The 18,045-nt window shown below is 37.0% G+C and overlaps 1 protein-coding gene across 3 annotated transcripts in view; it reads right to left on the reverse strand.

Annotated features, from left to right (window-relative positions):
* Tim9b (Translocase of inner membrane 9b) overlaps window positions 1-17,226 on the reverse strand; it is a 43,881-nt gene extending 26,655 nt beyond the window's left edge. Inside the window, exons 1-2 of one of the 3 annotated variants that reach the window (XM_090396821.1) lie at window positions 17,139-17,226; window positions 4,796-4,828 (exon numbers count right to left, since the gene is read on the reverse strand). In XM_090396821.1, the coding sequence (XP_090252947.1) occupies window positions 4,796-4,822 (27 nt within the window). In that variant the 5' untranslated portion in view covers window positions 4,823-4,828; window positions 17,139-17,226. Of the gene's footprint in view, window positions 1-4,795; window positions 4,829-16,756; window positions 16,862-17,004; window positions 17,034-17,138 lie in introns of those variants that run through there. The other 2 variants (XM_090396820.1, XM_090396819.1) reach the window with 2 other exon arrangements.
* Between the last annotated feature and the right edge of the window lie 819 nt (window positions 17,227-18,045).

The following is an 18,045-nucleotide window of genomic DNA, read 5'->3' on the forward strand; positions in this document are numbered from 1 at the left end:
TCACACCAGATTTAACATTAAACCATCTTCCTGTACTTCCTTCAATTCTAACTGCTGACTTACAACTCAAATAAAGACTAAGTATTGCTTGATATAATTTCCCATTGACACCATATAACTGTAGCATATTAAATATGCTTCTCTCTTGGTACCTTGTCATATGCCTTTTCCAGATCAACAAAACTTAAATATAGATCATTGTTATATTTCCATTCTTTCTCAACTATTTGTCGTAAAGTGAAGATTCTGATCATGACAGCCTCTATTTGGCCTGAATCCAGCTTGTTCTTCACCAAGCTTTTCTTCCACAATTCTTCTCAACCGTTTCTTAAGTATACTTGCATAAATCTTGCCAGGAACACTCAGTAGGGAAATACCTCTGTAATTTTCACATTCTGTTTTATTTCCCTTTTTATATATGGGTACTATGAGAGATCTACTCCAATCATTGGAAATTTGTCCCTCTGTCCAGGCTTTCTGAACTATGCAGTGCAGCCACTGTTAGACTTTTATACCACCATACTTCAGCATTTATGGTTGAATATCATCTACTCCTACTGCCTTTCCACATTTCAAGTCTTGGATGGCTTTATCTACTTCAAGTATGGATATGTATTACTGACTGTATGCCTGTTGAGTGTTTTTTACCATGTTGCTATCACTGCTTGTTTCATTTAGCAATGTTTTGAAGTAATTACTTCATACTTCAAGGATATCTTTTTCTTCTGTTTTCATGCCACCTTTATCATCTCTAATTCCTTTTACAGCACTCTTTCCTCCATTTCTGAGCTTCTTTAACAACCTCCAGAATATCTTACCACCTTCTTGATATTTATTTTCTATGTTCTTGCCAAAGTTCTCCCATGATTTTTGTTTAGCTAGTTTTACACAGTGTTTAGATTTCTTACATTTGTCTCTGTATTCTCTAAGAGCACAAGCTGACTTATTTGCCAGGAACGTTTGATATGCTTTCTTCTTTTCCTTCACTGCCTCTTTAACTTCCTGTGTCCACCATGGAGTTCTGATTTTTCTATCCTTGCAAACAACCTCACCACATGCCTCTCTGGCTGAATCAATCAGAGTTTTCTTCAGGGTTAGCCACTGTATCTCCAAGGTTTGGTTGCTGTTCTCAAACTCTTTCATTTTTCCTTCAATAATCTTTGTGTATTTTAGTCTACAGTTCACATCTGAGAGCTGCTCAACTTTTATTCACTTTAAAACTTTCTTACATGTTATTCTTTTTAATACAAAATTCATTTTCATCCTGCTCAAGACTAAATTTGAAATTGAATTTGAAATTCAATTTTAAATCCTCTGTACACTCTGGTGTCCTGCACAATAGAGAAAACATCACTATCAACAATAACATAGTCAATGAGACTTTTCTTATTCCTTGCCTCTTCTCACCATGTGAATTTGTGCACATTTTTATGTTGGAACATGGTGTTAGTAATAACCAGTCCATGTCCTGAGCAGAAATTCAACAGGTATTTGCCATTATTATTAGCTTTGCTCTTTTTCCTACTCTGCTATTTAGATCTCCAACAAGGACCAACTTTTCCTTTTTCATTGTGTCAGTTGCTTTTTCTAAAGCATCAAAAAATTCCTCCACTTCTACCTTAGTAGAACCTTGTGTAGGACCATAGACACAAATAAGTCTCATTGTCCAGTTCCCTATTCTCATGTCTGCCCACATCACTCTACTTGAGACTGCCTGCCATTAAGAAGATTAGCCTCGTATTTAGTGTTGAATACTATGCCTACTACTTTTTCTTGATTGTTATTGCTGAATATAACATTTTGTATTCATTGTTCAGAAAGATATCACCGGTTTGTCTTTTTTGTTTCGGTGACTGCTATTATGTCGATCTGGTACTTATCTAATTCCTCAGCTAGCTCCATTTCTTTGCCATTCAGGCTTCTTATGTCGATAGTATTGATCTTTAACTCTGGTGATGTTGAGTTGGGGTGTGTTTTCAAATTTGTTCCAGTAGCTGACTTTTCGCTGTTCGCTCTGGTTCCCTGGCAAAAACAACGGGGGGGCCTTGTTTAACCGGGCGACGCTCCAGCCGGCATGAAATATTGTCATGTTGTACCATCATTTTGTATTTTGGTTTAAGCCAATAAGAATACAATTTGGTCAGCTAAATCCCAAATTGCCAGCCCATTCTCATCCATTCAGTATCCAGGTAGATACCTAACAGGGCGCACCACGAGAAGGTGAGGATTGGACATTAGGTCAGAAGCCCAGGTCAATTCTCTGCATTCCATTAAAGGCTATGTGGAGGTCTCCTCTCAGTTATATAGCTTTGATCCTTAATCACTCCCTTTAGCCTACATATTGTAAATCGGTATTAGTACTATAGGTAGGCTAAATGTTAGATAATCCTGAAACACTCTACGGAAATTTTTTCAAGCCACTTCAAGTCGCTAATAAACATGTCGATGGTCTCACACTGGGTGATGAAATTCATCTCCCACAGAGACATTCACAAAGCATCTATGTCAAAAGTAGGATACATGCAAAAATCCATTAAACCTTTGTATGGTTTAATGGATTTTTATTTGTTTATGATATCCTGGTGCTGTTTTTGGAAGATATTTTTCTGATCTGCAGCTGCTGTATTTATGTTGTCTTTTATGGTTTGTGAAGGAAAACAGTAAGAGTCATGCATTGTGAGGGTGACATACTCACAAACATGTCTCTCACACACAAAGCATCCATTCTCCTGTTCATGCATTCCTTATTTAAGGACAATCTTGCAGAGTAAGCAGTGCCAGATTTATTCACTAGGCTGTCCAAGAAGCCTCCTAAAGTGCAATTACCAGGCTCATTCTCATGTATTATCTAGAAGCTGGCCTGCAGAATGGCTTTACTGCTAATCCTCGAAAAACAAAGTTCCAGAACCCTACAGTGTTCATTCCCTTAAAAGATCACCTTTAAAGCATGTAACAAAATGGGAATACAGAAATCCGATTTCGGAGTGATTAATTATATTATTATCATCTCAGACCTCTAGGGAGTCAAGGACTCATCAAAGGAAGCTATAAATTCCAAACCAGCTGTCATACCTTCCCTTAAATTCATTCACGCTAGATGCACTCACTACCCTTAAAGGCAAACTATTCAACTCACTCACTGTTCTCTGGGAGAAAAGCCTAGCTCTTACCCCCTTTCTTGCCTGTGAACAAACTTCCATGGATACCCGTGTTCTCTCCCCGCTTTCCATATAACGAAAAATTTCATCAGATGATATCCTATAACACCCATTCAAAAGTTTATAGACCTCTATCATATCATCCCCTCTTTCCCATATTAAGCAGGGTCTGCAATCCACATACTTGCAATCTGTCTTCATAACCTAAATCCCATAATCCAGATATAATCTTTGTAACTCTTCTTTGCACCCTTTCCACAGCTTCTTTATCCACCAATATACCAAGATCCCTCAGTTTCTTGTAGCATAACCCTGCCAATGTATATGCTGCTGGAACTCTAATCATGCCAAAGTGAATAACTTTACACTTAATAACATTAATCTGACAGCCATTTTCGTTTACCCAAATCTCCAGCCTATTCAAATCATTTTGTAAGTGCTGAATATCAGTATCATCCTTGATTGCTGTGCCTATTTTCATATCATTGGCAAACAATTGCATATCTGATGTTAGACCCTGCCTGATGTCCTTAATGTATAGATTGAACAATAATGGCCCAAGGACTGAACCCTGAGGCACACCACTGGTCACCTTAAATCTAGCAGATTCACACCTACTGTATACCACTTTTTAATATCTGCCTCTCAACCATCCTCTTATCCAAATCAAGAGCTTATATTCTAATCCCACATTCTCTAGTTTATGCAACAGCCTTTCGTGTGGTATCCTATCAAATGCCTTAGAAAAATCCAACATTATCATAGTGTATCCATACCCTTCATTCAAATCAGCTGTAACACTGTTATAAAATATGAGCAAATTGCTAAAACATGACCTCCTTCAGTAAACACATGCTAATCCTTGCAGAGTAGGGCACGTTTGTCTAGATCCTTGTTCTTCAAACTGTCTGCGGAAATTTCCTGGAAGTCCACCAAAATTTTCTTCGTCTCTCAGAAACAACGCTAGAACCAGTATCAAATTTTCTAACCTCTAAGCAGCAGCAGCAGATGTCGCACTAGCTAAAAACTGTAATTTTATAACATTGGATTTAATAAATAAAATACTATCTACATTAGTTTATGTTTCTATCTTAGCCGTCAGCCGGTTTGCGAAATATTTCTCCTATTTTCTCCAGTCGGCAGATGTAAAAAGGTTGAAGAACGCTGGTCTAGATGACTCTACCCATATGCAAGTTCTTACTGACTTCTCTAAAATCTTCACTACGATACCCGATATACTGAAAAAAATATTAATTAATTAAAGTCAACTACTGCCTAGAAATCTAGATGACATTAACTCCACACTAGGTAGGTTATTGTTTTTTTTTAGCTTCTGGCATCAATACTCCAAAGTTCACACTTGCATACATTTTGTGGAAACAAGCTTTATAATGCAAAGGTAGGGGTTGTCCTGGATGATTATATGATGCACTATATAATCATCCAGGACACCATCATTCAAGGGCTAGTGATGTACGTCGCTGCCCTTGATTAATTAATGCATAGACACTGAATTGTGGGTCGATTCTAATTGTTAGTCAGGCATACCAGATTTTGTTAACAAATGATAATATCTCCATGAAGATCTAATAGTGATAATAATAAATAATTTAGGATTCAAAACAGCCAATACTTACATTTCTTACAGCTCCATCTTCACTCATAATTTTCTGTTGATGAAACAATAATTAATAAAAATATTTACCAATAATAACATATATTAACTACTACATTTTTGAACTACTAACAACATCACTAAGTTTCAATTCTAAACTATTTTAGTAAGGCTTGTTGTCCATGTCATGACTTCATATAGTGATTTCTATTTTGAAGTTGGAAAAAACACACTCTGGAAGGAAAATATTGGAAAGTTAACAAATATGAAATCAAAACAAATGGAATTCTACTGTTGACAAAGTGAGATGAACATAATCTCATCAACCATTACATTTTATCATCAAAAGAATAAATTCAGTACATTGTGGAAACACCCTTGTTCATATCACTTGATTGTCCACACTTGGGATCATAATGACATTGTTCCATGTGTCATCCCCAATGCTGACACCTGTAAGATTGACTGTCATCTTATTTGCTCCTTTATGACCATCAAGAATGTGCATAAATGGGAGGACTGAGAATGCAAAATGCACACAAGTAACAATGATGTTCTGAAAGATTCTGCAAAATACAGCCAGTGTCAAAGTTACAACAGTAAATTACCTACTGAGCATCTGGAGGGTGTACGAAACAGCACTGAATAGAAATACCAACCAAATGGATGGTTTTCTCTCCTTAGATTTCCTTACAAAAACCCCAAGGTTCCATTCTTTCACTCACTCTCTTCCCCCTTGTATAAATTACCTGCTCTCACAGACTTCCAATCCTATCCATAACTTTGCCAATGACACTACACTTCATTCTTCATTTTCATTTGACAAACCTTGTAGTGTTCAAGTACTAGAATCCTCAAGATCCACCAAGACCAATGGCCTGAGTCTCCTAGCAATAGCTCAATGGAACAAGGACAGTTTTGTAAACTTCAATGCCAATAAAACGTGTTCCTGTCTGATCTCTTGCAAGAAAGAGCTTGCATCCCTATAACTTACTTTCAACAATACCCACATATCATGATCACATCCCTTTCCATAATACCCAGATATCAAAACACAATCAGATTTCTCTTCTTGGACTGACCTATATCTCCAACTTTTCCTGGCACAAACATTTGGTGGACTGTTTCACACGAGACATTTCATATCCTCACAGCTCTGCTCAACTGTGGAACATTGCTCCCATATTTGGAGTGGTGCACCAAAATCCTCTTTAAGATTACTTAATTCTATCCAGAAGAGAGCAATCCAGTTAATTAGTGATCCCTCTCTCACATTATCCACTTCAATCCCTTTCCCACAGATTCAGTTTCTGCCTTGTGCCTCTTCTACAGATATTATATTCAGCAGACATGAAGAGATGTGAACTGTTCATGTCTGCTGAATTTGCCACTATTATTCCTCAATTTTTGTCCAAAATCATTAGAACAAGAGCTGCTGTTAACCAACATCCTTTTCAAGTCCATCTTGAAATTCACTAAACCAACTTCACTGCCTCCTCTTTCATTCCATCTACTTCTGTTGTTTGGAACAGCTTCCTCCACTCTGCCTCACCCAAAGAGTACAATCTTCAGTTGTTCCAAAAACAAAGTGAACAGATTCCTCCTTTCTTCTTATCCTCTACTCTTTAATTTGTACATTAATGATATAGCAGAAGATATGAAGGGGGACATTCAGTTGTTTGCCAATGATGAAAACTAGGGCAATAGTTGATAAAGGTGATGTACATATCATAACAGGATGATTTAAATAAATTAGCAGTGTGGGCAATGGTTGTCAAGTCAATGTTGTAAAATGTAAGGTAATGCACTTCAGGATGAAAATATTACACACTTCACATTGATGGTACTGGTTTACAGAAAATTTATGTGGCTAGGGATCTGGGGATGATGGTGGATAGAGATTTGAAATTAAGAGGCCATATTGCAAGAGTAGGCAAAACAGCTCAGAGGATTACATGGATGCTGAAGAACACATTGACAAGTAAAGATAGGTAGGTTATTACCCTCTTTATAAGGCTACTGATTTGGCCACCTGTGTTTCTTGGGGATCGAGAGGCAGTGAAGAGGATTAAGAGACGTGCGACTAATCTGGTGACAGATTTGTGGAATCTTTCCTATGTGGATGAGAGGGGGATATGATAGAAACTTATAAATTACTAAAGCGATACTAGAAGATTGACAACAGAAGAAATTTTTCAATTCATGGGGAACAGGGAGGGAAAACAAGGAATCACACTTGCAAGTTATCTAAGACTGTGCAGATGTAAGGATGTGCAGACTAGGTTCTTTACTTGAAGATTGGTGAATGAGTGGAATGGATTGCCAGAGGTGGTTATGAGTGCCCTAACAACGAATATGCTTAAGGAGATGTATGATAGGTATTGTATTTACGGATAGAGTGGGTCTCCCGCAATGAGTCTTGACTCTACAGAGTGCCCATATAAATAATAAAAAAAAACATGATATTACCCAAGAAAGAATGGTGAGCAGAGGAATGAGCTAATTTATTAAATGTGAAATGCAAACAAATGGAATGCACTATCAGAATACACTGTCTACCAAAAACTGTCCAGACACTTTAGCAATTTACAATTGATACCAGCAGATGAACCCTAATATCAGGTATGTTCACCTGATGGAGGAATGGAGACAAATACCATCTGATGCCTGCTGCACATTGGTGAAAAGCCACCCTCAAAGAGTGAAGGAGGTGATCAAAGCAGTACTGAGTTCAGCAACAGATCGAGGACATGCTGCTTTGGACCTCAATCGCTGCTCATCCCACAGGTATTCAATGGGGTTGAGGTCAGGACTCTGCACAGAGCAGTTGTTTAGCACCCATCTCTTTATACCATTCCATAACAGCTGCATCTTTGTGGCACGGAGCATTGTTGTCTTGATAGTAAACAGGTCCGTTCCATAAAAACTCCACAGTGTAGACAGCACCTGATTATCCAGAATATCAAAGTACTGAGCTGTCTTCATGGAACCACAGGCAATAAGCAGTGGTTCCACTCCAAACAGGCTGAATACACCCCACCCATTCCCCCACCACCAAACTTTGCTATGGGTACAACACACTGTGGTAACAAGCGTTCACCAGGTCAGAGGAGCTGCCTTGTTCCTTGTTGTGATGTTTGGCTTGTGTGCCACTGCTCTTCTGTGGAAACCCGATAAATGAGTTCTTTTCATACAGTATTAGTGCTCATCATGGTATCACTGGTGCTCTGGAACTCATCACGGATGGCCTGTGCCAATTGTAGCCAGTTTTTGCATGCCACCTGTTTTAACACCCTCGTGTCCCTGTCAGTCATTTTTAGTGGTCACCCTGGGTGTTTTCTTGCATTAGTGATGCCAGAACATCTCCATTTGTTGATCACATCACCAACTGTTGATTTTGGATGCTCCAGTTGAGTGGCAATAGCACGTAGACATGCTACCAATGTGAGAGCCCATGATGACACCTCTCTCAAAGTCAGAGTTCACGTTGTGTTGCCATACCACCTGTATTTAATTATTATGATGAAATACTGCTTCCTACCATCAGCACACCGGTTTCCGGGTATTAACAAACCCGGAATGTTCCATAACTTCAAATAACATGGGTGTCTGTACAATTATTGGTAGATAGTGTATGTCACGAATGAAACAAGCATGAATGCACCAGAGACAATGTTGTCAAGTGGTTAACACATGCCAGCAATGAGTCCAAGCCACCTTTAGTAGTAATCATCTCTATTTGAAGATAATTTCTTAAGCAGAAAATTTAAAATCATCAGATAAATAGAAAAAAACAAATACATTTCTTACATTCCCATTCTTTTGTTAGGCAACTGTTGGATGTGTTAGTTTTCACAATTGGTTTCTGCTTTTGGTAGTTTATGGCAAAATGCCAAACAATGTACTTCTTTAATGAGAAAAAAATGAAAAAGGAATAATATTTGGTTCTAATACTTATAAAATGTGAAATGTGATTATGAAAAAATCAACAAATTATGTTAAAACATAAGATTTAAAAAATAAAAATAAAAAATACAATTATCCCTCATTCACACACACTTGAAATAAACCTCTTGGGTTTCCATCTGCTCTGCAAACAGAACTATGCAAAAATGCAAAACCATAACTTTTTTTCTGGTGTTTACTTTTACAGATGCAGTAGATCATATCACATTAAGTTTCATTTTATTTTTACACCTGTAATTCATTTGTAATTAATGTTATTGCTATCAAAAAACTATTACTGCCTCTGGCAAAACAATTCACCCAATCACTATGCTCCCAGCAAAAAATCTAGTCCTTGCACTCATGACTTTTGGAATACATTCAGAAACTGCTGTTGTTAAACAGTTCTTGACTATTATGCAAGCAAATTAATCCCTCGATGACTCCAGGAGAGTTGATGTAATAATAATAATAAATGAATACTGAATATTCAGTTTCCAATATAGCAAAGAAATAAATATTTGACCATAATGAATTAAGTTAAAAAAAAAAATTGAAATAAAAATACAGTCATTAAAAAATTATTTTATAAAACATTGAAGAAAGATTAAAAAATATGTGCAATAATACTTCATTTAACATAACTAAATAACCATGCAAAATTGCAACTTTACTTTCCTTAAATTTAATTTTTACAATTGACATTTATTAAAAAAAAAGATAGAAAATTACTGTTCTTATTTCCTTAAATAACAAAAATAAAAACTTTGATTTTTGAATTGTTATATATATAGAGAATATTTGTGAATTTAATAATCAAAATGAAATTGGAAGAAACTGTAATGCAATATTTATTTTTTTTTTTTTTTGGAATAAGTCAACCTCTGGTTTCTTCATAAACATAAGCATTTCCTTCTGAAAAAGAAACCTCTGTTGTATATTATTATTATTATTATTATTATTATTATTATTCAGGCCTCCAAGGAGTCAAAAGACTCATCGAGGGAGGTCCTTTCTAAGACATAAAGTCTGTCAAGACTCATCGAGGGGAAGTCCCCCCCTGAGAAACACAAAGTTTATCATACCACTCCTTAAACCCACTGACCATTCTCGCTCCCACCACTCCATCAGGCAATGCATTCCACGGCTCAACCACCCTCCACACAAAGAAACCACTCCTTACCCTCTTGCTCACAGTTTCCTTTCGTAACTTCCAGGGATGGCCTCTTGTCATCACTCCTTCCCGCTGATCAACCAAGCGAAAGAACTCCCCAGTGTCAACCCTGTAACCACCTCTCAACAGTTTAAAAGTCTCAATCATATCACCTCTCCTTCTTCTATCCACCAAACTCTGCAGTCCACATTCTCTCAGCCGATCCTCATAACTATCCTTGTACAGTCCTGAAACCATCTTTGTCATCCGTCTTTGTATCCTTTCCACGGTTAATTTATCCCCTTCAAATCCTGGGGACCAAATCTGAGAACAATAGTCCAAGTGTGGTCTGATCAGAGACTTATACAACGGAATGATAACCCTCTTATCTCTGCAGGTCAGTGTCCTTCTCATAATAGCAGCAATCCTCTGTGTTACCTTCACCACCTTTGCAATATGTCCCCTAAACTTCAGGTTTCTATCAATCATCAACCCCAGATCTCTTGTCTCCCCTACTTCCTCCAGTATAACTCCTCCCATAGAGTATGCAGCATCCCATCGATGTTTCCCAAACCTCAAGACCTTACATTTTGCTGCATTAAACTGACACCCCCATTCATTTGCCCATCTATCTAGCTTATTTAAATCCTCTTGCAGGGCTACCACATCTGCACTATTACTAATAATCCTTCCAAGCTTCGCATCATCCGCAAACAACTGAATATCCCCCTGCAATCCACTGGCTATGTCATTGATATAAAGGTTAAACAATATAGGTCCTAGTACTGAGCCCTGTGGGACCCCACTTGTAACCCTCTGCCTCCTGGAAACTGCTCCACCATACACAACTCTCTGATACCTATCAGACAGCCAATCCTGAATCCAGTTGACCAATCTGACATCCAGACCCATGTGCTGCAACTTAAATATCAGCTTATCATGTGGTACCCTGTCAAATGCCTTCGCCAAGTCTAAGAAAATTGCAGTATATGCCTTTCCCTCATCTAATGCTCTTGTAACTTTATTATAAAAGGCTAGCATATTGCTAAAACAAGAGCGTCCTTTCACAAATCCATGTTGATTCTCACAGATAACATTACCCTCATCTGCCCAATGCTGTACACGGTCCCTCACTACTTTCTCCAAGATCTTAACAACTACTGATGACACACAGACTGGCCTATAATTAGACACTTCCAGTCTGTTACCACCCTTATGCAATGGCACTATCTTACCTTCCTTCCATTCCCTGGGCACCTTTGCCAAAGCCAGACTTTCATTGAAAAGCCACGTTAAAGGTATTGTCAATTCCCTAGCACATTCTCTCAAAACTCGTGGCGAAATACCATCCAGTCCCACAGCTTTACTGACATCCAGAGTACTCAGTATCTGAAACACACTCTCCTCCTGTACCTCCAGACCTCGTACCAGTCCTATCCCTCTAGCATTAAAACTGACTCCTCTAGGATGAAATACTCCAATAAAGTGTTCATTGAACAATTCCACTATGTCCTCTGCATCAGTCACTCTATTCCCATTTTTATCCCACAATATCATTCTTCCACAGTCATTTCTCCTCCTACTGGCCACATAGCTAAAAAATTCCCTAGGATTTTCTTTGGATCTTAGGGCCAATCTCCTTTCATATTCCAGTTTCGCTTTCCTTACCACACGAGTCACTCTTCTGGCCTGTGTCTTATATTCCTCATGCATCTCTTCACCTGTCTCCTTATATCTCTTCCATAGCCTCTTTTTCGCATGCAATTCCTGTTTAATATTGTTTGTCATCCACTTTACTCCAAATTGCGCCCTCTTCTTCACTCGTGGTATACAACTTACCATTGCTGATAACAAATATTCTTTCACAATTTCCCACGTGGTGATATCCTGGCCTTCCAATTCCTCCCTCCATGAAACTTCCCGAAGTTGACGTCTAAGACTATTATAATCACCTGCCTTATAATTCCACATAAGTTCCCGTCTCTTTGATACTCCTGCATGTCTATTCATTTTCCAAGTCAAAACCATATGGTCACTCTCTCCAACTGGTGGGAGAGACGTCAACTCAGTTATTATCAACTCTTCTGATGCTATAACCAAATCCAAAATTTTTGAACCTCTTGTTCCCCTATTGTTACATGCATCTTCCTCTCTCCAATTTATACTACTGAAGTTAAAATCTCCCATAACAATCATTCTTCTTGCACTTGCCAAACTTAGCTGTCTAAACATCTCCTGGTCCCCATCCTCTGTGCTCCTGGGTCTGTAGCAACACCCCACTAAATATCCTGTCTTGCCTACCTCTACCTCACACCATACGCTCTCAAAATCATTTGTTGGTAGCAAGTGCCACAACAATTTTTTTTGCTATTTTACCTAAAATGAACCATGTGATTTGCCATTCTTGCTACCATACTAATGGTAACACCAGTTCTTTTTAACAGTAGTGTATTAAAACATAATTATCTCATCATTTATGCTTTATTGCAGCTAATTCTGCTTTCAACTGCATGGCAATACAGCAGTAGATGAAAGATAACACTGTCAAAATACTGCCATAATTTACTCCTCTTTTTCTTTTCATCAATATGATTTTCCAATAATCTTGTAGTTTTTGATAAAGTAATGTTATTGACTTCACTTAAATCCAAATTAAAATCAGATTTATCATTAATTAGAATACACTTAATATTTTTTCTGACTTGAAAAATTATATTTTCAAATAAAGTATTCATATATTCTAGATTTCTTCACAGAGAATTTTTTTTGCATTGTTCCTACTCTGAAAAACAGAGTGTTATCCTCATCTTTAGATTAATACGTTTTCATAATTATAATTGTTGTTTGAGACACTTCCAAAAAAAAAGCAAACATTTGAACTCCTAGTTTTGGTAATTTCCTAAATTGCTTAATAAATTTAGCAATTGTCCTATTAAAGACTGATTTGAGCTTAATGTATTTATGTTGTTGTTGTTTACTGAAAAGATACTTAGTACTCTTTTTTTTTCTTTTTTTTTTTGGTTCTTGTATTTGTTGTAACAGATAAAAAGTGGAATTTTAACATCTTTGAAGACAGTGAACATGTTTTAATCTTGAGCATGCAGCAGCTGAATGGTTAAAATTTCTGTTTTTCTACACACTAGTATAAATTTGAAATTGATATCTGTATATTAATAATTCAACATTGCTAACTGCAATGTGTAAATAAAATATGGAACACTTAGAATTTTAGCATAATTACACTCTTTAATAATACTATACCAAAGGTTAAACTAAACATATTTGGTCGTTTATATAATTCAAATAAAAACTTATTTATTAATTACTGACCATTTACGAAAAACAAAACTACATTAAAGCCAACCAGTTTCGCCAGCAAACTGTCTAGCTTTTTCAAGGCATTGATGGAGACATAAAAACTAGTAAATGCAAATTGAAAGGAACATAAAAAACGTTGTAAACCAATTAGTAGCTAAGGTTACACATTTGCGTGACAGAGAGGACTTATTGTTCTTATTCATTATCACGCATGCGTATTTGTTGTAAACATATAATGTGATTACTGGCTAGCTGTAGTTCAGATTGATTTAGAGAGAGGATCAGGTTTTTCCACGAACTGTTTAGGACTGCACCCTGAGGTTTCCACCGGTTATTAACACTATTGTGGCTTCCTTGAATAAACGATGTCTGTAGTCGTCATCCAGATATGGCATGGAGCTGTTTTGCCACGCTATCGTGTGGTTAGATGTACAGAAATGATGTGCTAAGCCAGAAGAGATACTTCTGTTGTGGTTTACATCACCAACATGTTCTTTTTGTCTGATTTCTAAACTCCGTGAAGTTTGTCCAATGTAGGCAAGACCACAAATATACTCCTGGATATTTGTAGAAAGGCACCTTATCTTTTGGGGGATCCTAAAACTTGTCTGATGCTGGTGGTTGGTTTGAAGACCACTCTGATGTCATAGGCTCTTAGTATTCTAGCTATTTGATAAGAAATTGACTTGATGAAAGGGATCGCTACAGTAGAAATGTGCTGGGAGCGTGATTCTTCTTCCTGTCTGGGGTTGTCACCGTATAGATATTTTTTGATGATGTTTTGAGGATATCCATTTTGTGATAATGTGTTGGCTATTAGTGAGAGTTCAGTCTGTATATATCCTCCTCTTCTGATATAAACTTTCTGGCCCTATATTTCAACATGTGGATAATGCTCAGTTTGTGTGTCTTGTGATGGTTTGAAGTATAATGAAGATATCTTCCAGTATCTGTGGGCTTTCTGTAAATAGATAATTTGATACTATTTGATTGTTTCTTTATCAAGATGTCTAAAAAATGCAGTTGGTTGTTGTTTTCCACTTCCAGAGTGAATTTTATCTTGTTATGTATTGAGTTGATTTTATCCACAAACGATTTTAGGTTTTCTAAACTGTCTTCCCATATAATGAAGATATCGTCAACATATCTCCACCATGTAGATAGTCTAGGGGAGATTGTGGAGAGAAATTCTCTCCACAATCTCCTACTAGCCAGTAGCCACATTACAGCTAGCCAGTAATCACATTACACGTTTACAACAAACACGCATGAGTGATAACGAATAAGAACAATAAGTCCTCTCTGTCACGTGAACATGTAACCTTAGCTACTAGTTGGTTTACAACGTTTTTTTATGTTCCATTCAATTTGCATTTACTAGTTTTTATGTCTCAGTAAACGCCTTGAAAAAGCCAGATGGTTTGCTGGCGAAGGTGGCAGGCTCTAATGTAGTTTTGTTTTACGTAAATGGTCAGTAATTAATAAATAAGTTTGAACCATGTGAATATGCAAAGATGTAAGCTATTTCACGTCTCTCCAGTGGGGTGGTTACATGTCCACTTTCTGTTTGGATTTTTCTTAAAGAAGGAGTTCATGATAAAGTTTTTCTGATTCTGCAAATTCAACTAGAAGGTTGCCATGTCCATATCTTTCACCATAATCAAATTTACCAACTGAAGTTTCATTGTTGGAAGTTTTTCCCCACTTGGTTAGACTATAATAAATTTAGTTTAATCCTTTATCCAAGTATAAGCAAACAAAGTTTGTGCCTGAAGTATCTTCAGGACTGAGGCAACTCGTGGTAAAGATGGACCAAGTTCTCATCACTACTTGTCTTAGTATCTCCCATAATGCAAAGCACATCTCCTTACAGACATGTATAATACTATGCATTAAGAGAAGGACTACTACCCAGACCGGTTTCAACCTTTATTGAGGTCTTGTCAGGTCTCATATAGGTAAATATGACTTCTCCATTGCTTCCACCTTAGTATCACCACCTCTGGGTCTGGCTCCCACTGACGAGACCTCAAAGAAGGGCGAAACTGGTCTGGGTAATGGCCCTTCCCTTAATGAATAGCATTATACATGTCTGCAAGGAGATGTGCTTTGCATTATGGGAGATACTAAGATATGTAGTGATGAGAGCTTGGTCCACCTTTACCACGAGTAGCCTTAGTCCTGAAGATACTTCAGGCACAAACTTTGTTTGCTTACACTTGGATAAAGGATTAAACTAAATTTATTATGAAGTTTCATTGTCTTGTTTACCAATCCTTGCATTGAAGTCTCCCATAATAATTTTAAACCATGGTTTTTCTTTGTTACTCAGATGTTGGATTTCTTCATAAAAAAGATTCAACTTTATCATCATAACTTGTGGAAGATGCATATGCCTTATGTTTCTATCCTATCTCCTCTCTTCCTTCTATCTGCCAATTCTTGAACTACCTCTGAACTTTTTAACCAGCTCCACATCCCCAAGAAACATAAGTGACCAAATATGGGCACAATAATCTAGATGTGGCATATCAGAGCCTTATAATAATGAATAATGCATATTTTGTCCCTACCAGTCAGTGCATTTTTGCACACCCAAGTGATCTTCAGTGTTTTGCCAATTTTTGCATTACGGCCTCAACTTCAGTTCCCTATCACCATAACTCCTAGATCTCTGGCCTCATTGATTTCCACCATGAAACTACATCGAGAGAATACATAGAATGAAACGTTTTCAATCCAAAGTGAATAATTTTACATTTTGCCACAGAAAAAAAAAAAAAAAAAAAGAATAATAAAAATCGTTAAGTTGACGTAAAAAAAATTTTTTTACAGCATGGGAGAGGGGGATAGAACAAGATACCATTGCTGGAAAATGTATAAGGAGGGTGTGAACAGGTTCTTTACATGGAGAGTGGAATACATTGCCAGAGTGTGTTGTGAATGTAGACACATTGAATCAGTTTAAAGCACAGTTAGATGAGCTTAGTGTGTAATGGTATGTACCTCCCACGAGTCTCTGACTCCATGGAGGTCAGATGTTAATATCAATAATAACTTCAGCTTTTTAAAGGCCACACACACACACACATATATATGCAGTTGCATACATGATCTAGCATAACAAATTTTGTGGAAATTCTGTACAACAGAACAAATGCTTGGTTGCAACTAACAAAACAGCACAAGTTCAGTCCAAATCATATCACATGCATAATATTTTAGGCTTAAGCAGCATCACTTCTGAACTTTTTTTTTTTTTTTTAAACGAACATGAAATATTATGATTATTATACAGGCATATCCATTGAGTCAGTCAGAATTCATTGGGATATATCCATTATTCACAAATACCTATCATACCTCTCCTTAAACCCACTCACTAATAAAACACATCTCTGGCAACCCATTCCACTCTCCATGCAAAAAAATCTAGTTTCCACTGATAATCCCATGTTCTCTCCCTTACTGCCTTGTACTAAAAGAAACATACCATGTAGTTAAATATTATATATACGCTTATAAATTATCTAGATGCAATACCGACGAAACAATTCCAACACACACCACTATGTTTGATCAGAAGGGTTTTGCATAAATTTACGATACTCGCGATTGCGGTCATTTCGATAGTCTGTTAAGGCATGAAGCAATTATGGTCTTTCCAAAGCGACTTGATATTGGTTAATTCTCTATGGAAACAAACAAAAAAAAAAAATCGGGATCTTTAAGACTTCACATATCTCTTATTTACTTTCCAAATCTTTAAAAAAAAAATGTCATTCGCGACAGTATTAATATTTAAACACACTTACGCTTAGAATACAAAATAAAAATCTTCGACTTAAACATGTGTTTCACACAACAATCAAATTTTAAGCTCTCTAGCGAACAAAATTCCAATATAAACTAAATTTAAAAATAAAAAATAAAATAAATCCTCAAGCACCTTTAATTCCCAAAATAAAGCAGGCTAGCTGTTTAGCTAGCTCTTGAATCAAAGTAATCCTTCTTCTGCAAATATAGCTTGAATAATTCTACATTCTGTGATTATCTCCACAAAATTATAAACATTAACTAGCAGTATTTGATCACCTCGAGATAAACTCCAAATTCGGAAGTTTACCTAATTTCTCTACGACTGCACTGTTCTTTGGGAATCTCAAAGAACAATACAATATATCATCATCTCGAGAAATGCCCAAGGGAATCTTAAAATGAAAGGCAAAATGATTACTTTATTATTAGTAGTAGTAGCAGTAGTAGTAGTCGTCGTCGTACATTTCCATGGAGTTAGAAGACTCGTCGCACGCACACACACACACACACACACGTACAGAGTTCAACATATCTTGCCTTCATACATTCTCAAGAACTCATGTACTCTCAAGAACTGCATTCCAATCACTAACCATCATTCGCAATGCAAAAAAACCTGTTCCTCATTCACTGAACCACATCCTCCCTATACAGCTTTGTGAGAAGGCCTCTTGTTTTCCCCATATATTCCCCATTCCATGTATAACCTCTTCTACATTAACCTGGTAATGCCACTTAGCAAAGCATCTGTCTAAATCATCCTTGCCTCCCCCCGGTTCACCAGTCTCAGCAAATTGCTTTTCTTCAATCTATGTTTATACTCAATATTCCAGAAACCACCTTGTATCTGAAAGTTTTCAATATGTCTTTAACAGTGCGTTTTTTTTTTTCTGGAAAGAAAGGTGCTGGTACTCACCATGAAGATGTTATTAAGGCAACTTCCACACTTTTAACATATCCTCCGATATACCCTGTTCGTCTCTAGATCGCTTCTTGCTTTTGGTATCAACTGCGGAATGACGACCTCGGAGCAGCCA

Source organism: Typopeltis vanoorti, chromosome 8 (assembly GCF_054136105.1).
Source record: "Typopeltis vanoorti isolate ZY-2024b chromosome 8, IOZ_Tvanoo_1.0, whole genome shotgun sequence".
In the NCBI taxonomy this organism is placed as follows: domain Eukaryota; kingdom Metazoa; phylum Arthropoda; class Arachnida; order Uropygi; family Thelyphonidae; genus Typopeltis; species Typopeltis vanoorti.